Source organism: Amborella trichopoda, chromosome 7 (genome assembly GCF_054954075.1).
Source record: "Amborella trichopoda isolate Santa Cruz 75 chromosome 7, AtrichopodaSantaCruz75HAP2 v2.0, whole genome shotgun sequence".
NCBI classification, from domain to species: domain Eukaryota; kingdom Viridiplantae; phylum Streptophyta; class Magnoliopsida; order Amborellales; family Amborellaceae; genus Amborella; species Amborella trichopoda.
The window spans coordinates 38424229-38432211 of NC_142342.1; the positions used below are offsets into that span (position 1 = coordinate 38424229).

Sequence of the window (7983 nt, forward strand, 5' to 3'; positions counted from 1 at the left end):
CTTGAAAATCAAACAATATTTAACGTAATGTTGTGACATGAACAATCCTAACTATCTATTCAAATCGGAACAATTTTCCCTATACTACACCACCTATCAAACAATAATATTACAAGATGACCATTTTACCCCTTGCAAAATGTTAAATAATTGCATCCTATGCAGCCCTTATTTGGTGGGGCACACCTATCCTACAGCCTAAACCATGAGTTTGGATCCCACTTCCTTTTGGGTGGAAGCATACTGTCGCTGTAGATTGCACAAATTTCAAATGAGTAGGGGCATTTAAGTCAAATCTTCTAAAAAGTAAAAGCACCCGTGGAACTAAGGGCACGTGACCTTGAATTTTAAGGCATTTTGGAAAAGACTCAGGTCCATTAATAAAGGGCAGGTATTTGGCTGACATTGGTTTGAGGACCACCAAATGAATTCCTGAAAATTTAAAATTTGAAATCGTGACTCATTTCAAAATTAAGGTTGGTTTTGAAATTGTGTTTGAATTTTAGGGACTGAATCGGCATGGTTTTGTTTGTACTTTTCAACATGTTAAGGGAGCAGAGCTGCCTTAAAGTGCCAAAAACATGACTGAAATGCCCTTAGAGAATACCCCAAAATAGTTTGTATAAGGCTGTAGGCCTAACCAATCAAAGTAAGACACACCTTCAAATAGTGCTAAAATATTTTGTTTTAGTATTTAATTATAAAATTTTAAAAATAAAAAATAATATAGATCAAGTAGATCTATGAACACCTAAAGTTTTTTGAAAATTGATAATCTATATAATAAATAATACATTATTTTCGAAACTTGAAATCTATTTTTTTTCATGAACTTACATATTTAGATTAAGTTGATAGAATTGAGAATATTTTAATTTTACACATGAAAGTGAATTTTTTAAGCTCCTGTTTTTTTAAAACATTTAAGTTTCTACTACCGTTATTGGATGTTCAATCATGTTTATAATCATCATCATCATCATCATCATAAATTTTTCTCAATTAATTGATATCGGCTAATCATGTTTCCAAGTAAAAATCCCATTATTTAATGAATCAATGAAGAAACAAATCAGAAAATGTTAATCAAAACGAACCCAATGGCTTTATCCATCCTATACTGTTTGTATACAATGAAGATTCCCTATTATCTAAAAAGCCATTGTATACTGCTGAAATTTAATATTTTAAATTCCCAATATTTTTATTACCCTAGTTGCTCTTTGTTCAAAACCCTATGAAAAATATCACTATAAATACTAATAGGATTGAGTATACTTACTTGGTAGGTACCTATGAAAAATTTTATTGCAAATTTAATTTTAAAATTCGGCCTTTTTTTTTTTTAAGTTTAGAACTTTCACAATTCCTTCAGAAGCATAATTTACTTCTACTCCCTCGATCAGAAGCCCTACTTGAGTGGATTTTTTTCAATCTGAAATTTTGGAAACCACTTAAGAACCATCGATGATCATTTTCAAAAAGAAAATTTTGAGCTTTGAGTGTTTTAGCACTTAGATCTTAGTTTTTTAGCACTTAGATCTCACGGTATAAAAATTGGATGGCCCATTCAATCTCAAGGCATTATAGTTTCCAAGAGCATGGAGGGGTTAATTAGGATTTTCTTTGTTGAGTTGAAAAGGTTTGAAATCCAAAAATTACTTTTAGGTGGGGTTTTACCGAGGGAGTAAATTGATAATATACTCCAGCGCGAGTATACTATCTTTTGGCTCGGCTCTTATGTGATTTATATGGTGATTTGTTGATGGTGTGTTTGGTGTGGAAAAGCAAGGTTCCCTTGATTGTATTTTCTCTTGTAACTTTCTCTCTCTAACTGCCCCTTTGATTTTGTGACAGGTCTGAGAGACTTTAGAGGAAGACCAGCTATACCCCATTTAATAAACGGTAGATCTAATACGCTGACACACTCTCCGAACCGATTCACAATCTGCAGTACTGTAATCCTGTATCCAACACTTTTTCAAGTTTAAAATCCATAAAAACACGCACTCAAGCTCCAATTTCATTGTACCCTCTCTTTCTCTCTCTAGAGAAGAAGAATCCACAACTGGAGGGAAGCATCCTCTGTTCCTCTCTTCCCACTATAAAGAGATTACACAACAAAAGAGCGGCACCCATCTGTGTGTCTGTACAGGAGGGGACCTTACAACAATAGAGTAGCACCCATGGTGGCAGAAACTTGGATCTACAAGATGGGAAACCAGGTAACCCACAACCTCAAAACTGCTCTTTCTCTAGACCCATCAAAGAAAAACTGCTCTAAACATGAAAAACAAATTATTGGTATCTTATCTTTTGAAGTTTCTACCATTATGTCCAAACTAGTCCACCTCTACAAGTCTCTAAGGGACCAAGAGATTCTTAGAGTGAGAAACCAGGTCTTTAAATCCCTAGGTGTCACACTTCTTGTCTCTGAGGATGAATCTTTTCTCCTTGATCTCATGTGTGGTGAAAAACTAGAAGAATTGAACCACATAGCTGACTCTATCTCAAGATTAGGAAAGAAGTGCTCTGAACCAGCTCTTGTTGGTTTTGAACATGTGTACTCTGACTTGCTATCAAATAAAATTGATGTTAAGGACTTGAGTTTTCTGGTTAAGGACATGGATTCCATGGTTAAAAAGATGGAGAGGTATATAGCTAGTACATGCAACTTGTTTAGTGAGCTTGAGGTTTTGAATGAGCTAGAGCAGGGTGTCAAAAAATTGCAACAACAACAGGGGGGTGGGTTTTTTAGAGAGAATCAGCGGGCAATTGAACAGAAGTTAATGTGGCAAAGACAGGGTGTTAGGCATCTTAGAGATGTGTCGCTTTGGAATGAAACTTATGATAAAATAGTCGGGATGTTAGCGAGGATTGTGTGCACAATTTATGCCAAAATCCGTGCAGTTTTTGGGTTTAATTATACAGGTTTTCTCTGTGGAAATGAGAATAGCACTATCGGGTCTGTTCATTCTTATGGAAGTTTGGCATCTGGGTTTTTGTTGGGAAATTTAGATAGAAGAAGTGGCAATATTGGTGTCGGTAGTGGTGATAGATCGGGCCCTCTAATTCAAGGGAATGGACTGCATAAGAGAGAGAGTTTTGATGGTAATAGGAGGTCAACATCGATACTGCAGGAAAGCGTTGCGAGAGAAGAATTTCACGACAGTCAGGATGAGGATTTCAGTTTCCCTTGTGGGTCTAGTCCAGGAAGGCTTTTCATGGAGTGCCTCAGTCTCAGTACTAGTGGTTCATCATCATCCAAGATTGATACTTTGCAGATAGAACTTCAGAATAGAGCTGCGAATTCGGGGTTAGCTAACTGTCATACTAATCGAGCACCTAGTCATTTTGGGGCCTATAATTTTCCAAAATTAGAGAACTCTATGGATTTTTGTTTCAGTGGTGAGCTTAACCTGAATCACATTAGTTTCGGAAAGTCTGGCCTTTTAAAGGGTGTGAAGTTGGGTCCGAAAAGTAGGTTTCTGCAGGCCCCTTCCTCTACAATTGGGGGCTCAGCTCTTGCTCTACACTATGCAAATGTTATAATTGTCATAGAGAAGCTCCTTAAATATCCACATTTAGTGGGAGAAGAGGCGAGAAGTGATTTATATCAGATGCTTCCCACTAGTTTAAGAGCTTGTTTAAGAAAGAAGCTAAAGTCTTATTCTAAAAATTTGGTCTCTGCTATATATGATGCACCATTAGCCCATGATTGGAGAGAAGCCATGGACAAAATTCTTAAGTGGTTGTCTCCTTTGGCCCATGACATGATAAGGTGGCAAACTGAGCGCAATTTCGAGCAACAACAATTCGTTTCTCGAACCAATGTTCTCTTACTCCAAACCTTATATTTTGCAGATAGAGAGAAGACAGAGGAAGCCGTTTCGGAGCTCTTGGTTGGTTTGAACTATATATGCAGGTACGAGCATCAACAAAATGCATTGATGGATTGCACGAGCAGTCAGGATTTCGACGAACTCATGGAGTGGCAGCTTCAATACTGAAAATTGTAGAGTTTTTCATGCTTGATTCTTTTGGGTTTTGTGGAGTTTATTGATTTGCTCGGTTACACTTAACTCCCCTTTATGCAGAGATCAAAGAGAATTAACACCTTTTGTATATTAGACACCTAGCATGCCAAAATATCCCCTTGATATTGTGGCATAGAGAGAGAGAATCTATTACTTCCCCATCTTGTGCATCTGCCAAATTCCAGTGTATATAATTTTTTGTGTAAAATTCTTGGATATATGAAAATGAGGTTGAAATTCAATTTGTTTTCTTGCTTTTTCGTGCTGTATGTGTATAGTCTTGGCTGTTAGTGTTGTTGGGATATACTCTCCTTCCTGTTTAGGTGATCTGCTTCTTGCTAAATATGTAAAGAACCATAATTATTGTATTGAAACAAAATACTTTAAGCATTGATGCGTAAACAACTATATAGTGATGGGAATTTGATTGATTACATGCAACAAATGAGAAAAGAAAATTATAAAGTGCGAAGCTGATATGAAGCAGATTCGCCCTAACATCTGAAATTTCCATCAAGCAATTACAGTAGCATCATTACACATAGAGCATTTAAAAAAAAAATACATCATCATATGGGATGCTACTGATAATATGCTTATTGATTCAATGCCTTAAATTAAGTGAACCCTTAGTCTTGTTGTGCCTTAGCAGCATAAACATCCAACTTTGTCCTTTTTTTGGGAAGTTTCTGATTTGTTACCTTATAGTGCACCATTTTTCAGAATGTTTTAGTTTTTGATGGTTAGCAGAAGTTGTCATCACCCATCGTTTTTCAACCTTAACTTTTCATGAACTGTAATATCTGATGGTTTCTTCTAGATGAGTATTATTTCTCTATTTTAGAAATGTGCTTTTTACTCTCAGCATACTTGTCATTGAAAAGGATCATATTTAAGTTGATTGTGATAACTTTACAGTTTTCTTATTGGTTCCATCAAATGATTATTTTAAGTTATTGAATATATTATTCTTCTCTTCTGGGAACTTATTTCTTCACCAGACCACCAAGCAACCTGGTGGTAATAGTGGCATGATTATTGCATCTAATGTGGAGCAATAGCTTGAATAATTGGTTACAGTATCATGATTCAAGCAATTAGGGTTCAATATCCTTAGATTCAACTTTTGAGTCATAAAATTTCGAAGTAAATAGACACTACTGCTTTGTATGGGAATTGGAATTGGTAGAACTCATCTGATATTCAGTGTTTAGCTTATGATGATAAGTGATATGCCTCATTTGCTGAAATACGAATTATACGGTAAAAGTAATAAAATTCCTTAAATCTCAGTCACTGTGATTTTCTTGAGAAGTAATTTATCCCTCTCTTGCTTAGACATGGTGCAAACTTGAGACTTGGATTCAAGTCTTGCTCAACCCCCAGGTCAAGTTGATGATTGACTTGTATATGAATACTCCAGGTGTATCCAACATCTTTTCTTTTTGACAGATGGTTGGAGATCAATGTTACCTGGGAGGATGTCCCTGTCAGCCTATTACCAGTTGTTCTGCTACCATCCGTCAGTTGGGATATACGGTGGGTGTAGCCTTAGACCACCATTTACTGTTTGAGTATTGTGTATTTTACTTCAGTCAAGCTGCTCCAATCATATTCTTAAATTGGCTGGGTGGAGGGGTAAGATTAGCGACTAGGCAACTCATTTTGAGTCTAAATCTACTCTCCGAGTCATGCAAACAATGCTCATTTGCAGTTGGCCACTATGTCCTTTAGGCTGTAGTAAAAAAAGAAAAAAACGGAAGTGAAAATTACGAAATTGAAATTCCGCACTAGTGCTTAGAAGTTAATAACAGATATGACTTACTCTCTTTTAGGTAATTACTTACCTCTTTGATTGATACTTATGTTTCTTCAAGGTAGTCACCTGCCCTGCTTCAATCAATAGTCATATGTCTCTAATGTGTAGTACCTTCACATTTTGATGTAATCATTTTGATAGCTGGAAAGGTTGGTCTGGCAACCTCTTGTGTTGGTCTAAACTATACAACAGGCGCTTTAGTCATTTAGTTATTCTTCCTCTGGCCCATGCTTGTAATTTGTGATCATAGTGGGACTATATTTTGCCAAGCACAGTGAATCTAGACGTATAATTAGCCTAGAGGACTAGACTTGTGCAGGTTGGCAGGTTCTAAATGGCAAAAAACAAAAGAAAACTCATAGCAAGTTACGCATAGTTTCTACTACCCTCCCTGGGATGCATATTAAGCCGTAAAATACTATAAATGCTTCCACTCTTGCCTATCTTAGAGCCTATCTTTCAAAGACCAAATTGGTATCGCCATCCATCTTCTAAAGCCATCTTTACTAAGCAACATGGTCTCGTATCTTGTTTGCTTCATTCTGTGGAGAACACTTGAAAATCAAGTGAAATAGAGGATTGGGGGCACATGGGCAGCTCTTTCTTACCATACAATATGTAGGTTTATTAGAAGCAATAAAATAAAGAAACTAGGAGGAGCTGCAAGGTGTATAATGGTATAATACCAAAACAACACTGTAGCAGGTATGTAGACAATGCCTAGGAGATTATCATGGGATCATTGAATGTCACCACCCACATGCAAAGTTCATACAACAAAGCTTCTAGCCGAGATTAAAAAAGCCAGCATAAAAATAGTGTCAGCTAGGGCCCCATACCAATATATAATAGTGTTATCTGATGTTTCTTATTTGTACTCGAGAAAAAATATTTATTTTATAAGAAAATGATAGACTTGGCAATATTTGAAAATAATGGATACTGCGGGGCATATAAATGATACCACATGTGTTATATTTTCCAATTATTAAGCATTCATTATGCTATTAAAATATAAGGAATTTATATTATATATCGTGTAACATTCTTAGAAATAACTGATACTAAAGTCATTTTTTTCCATGTTTTGAAACCCGTTACACTGTTACATATCAGCTGATAAATTTCAAATAAATTGAGATATTTTAACTTTGTCACGTAGTTTTGACAGGATACCCATAACCATCAATGTCAATAGTGGCAGCTGATATATCTGCTATTATATTCAATATGATGATGGTTTTGCTTAAGATGTTTCGTCAAACTGCAAAAATGTTTGATCTAATCACATGGTAGGGGAGGCTGTCTCTCAACCAATCCATGTATTTGGAAATGAGAGAAGGAAAGGTCTGAAAATACATGGTCTGTATCCTTTTTGGCCTTTGGTAAGAGTAATCTCCTTTTCACTCCATATTTTTAACATTTAAAGTATGTAAAAGATTTTTGTTGCAGTGCACCACAATAAACGAAATCATAGCAGGCTAAAATCTCCTGAATGACCAAGTGTTTTCACTAGCATAATTTCTCTTCTCAACCCTCTCAAATGGCATGTCCTGTGATCCAAATCAAATCCGTTGCAAGTAGACAATCACACCGCTGATAAGAAAAATGAACATGAGCACCATAGTTAGTTCACCTGAAGAGACGGTCATGTGTACCGCTAAAGAGAGAGCAAACTAGTCATAGTTATAGCACCAAATGAGGTAGTTTCTTTCATAGTGACTTTTACATATGTCTGCTGCAGAAATAGTGACACGATCCTTGGTCGCAGGTAGGATTTGTGGCAGGTGAACCGAACACAGTTTTGTATTGGTTTGTTAGTTGATGTGGCAAGAATATTGGAAGATTGTTGAACAAAAGAAAACAACGATCTTTTAAGTTCTCTGGCATGTCAAAGTCTCAAAGATGTTATCTCAAGACAATATTTTTTCTTCTTGATATAAATCACTTTGCATATAGGATTTGACCAAATTTAAATCCGTGATATAAGGAAAACAGAAAAAAAAGAAAAAAGATTTGTCTTGCTTATTCAAATGTATAAGAATATAAAAAACTATAAAGCACCAAAGTTGCCTTCTTTTTAGAGAGAAAAAAAGAGTAAAAAATATGAAAATACTATTAGTTTTG

General features: G+C 35.8%; 1 protein-coding gene across 1 annotated transcript; it reads left to right on the top strand.

Annotated features, from left to right (window-relative positions):
- The first annotated feature begins 1773 nt into the window (after positions 1-1773).
- On the top strand, positions 1774-4279 carry LOC18422815 (plant/protein (DUF668)). Its single transcript, XM_006827453.4, has one exon. It carries the CDS (start codon positions 2187-2189, stop codon positions 4008-4010), a length of 1824 nt encoding a protein of 607 aa, XP_006827516.2. The 5' UTR covers positions 1774-2186; the 3' UTR covers positions 4011-4279.
- The last annotated feature ends 3704 nt before the right edge of the window (positions 4280-7983 follow it).

Coding starts and splice junctions, on each gene's coding strand:
- LOC18422815 (XM_006827453.4), top strand. CDS start 2,187: ATGGTGGCAGAAACTTGGATCTACAAGATGGGAAACCAGGTAACCCAC.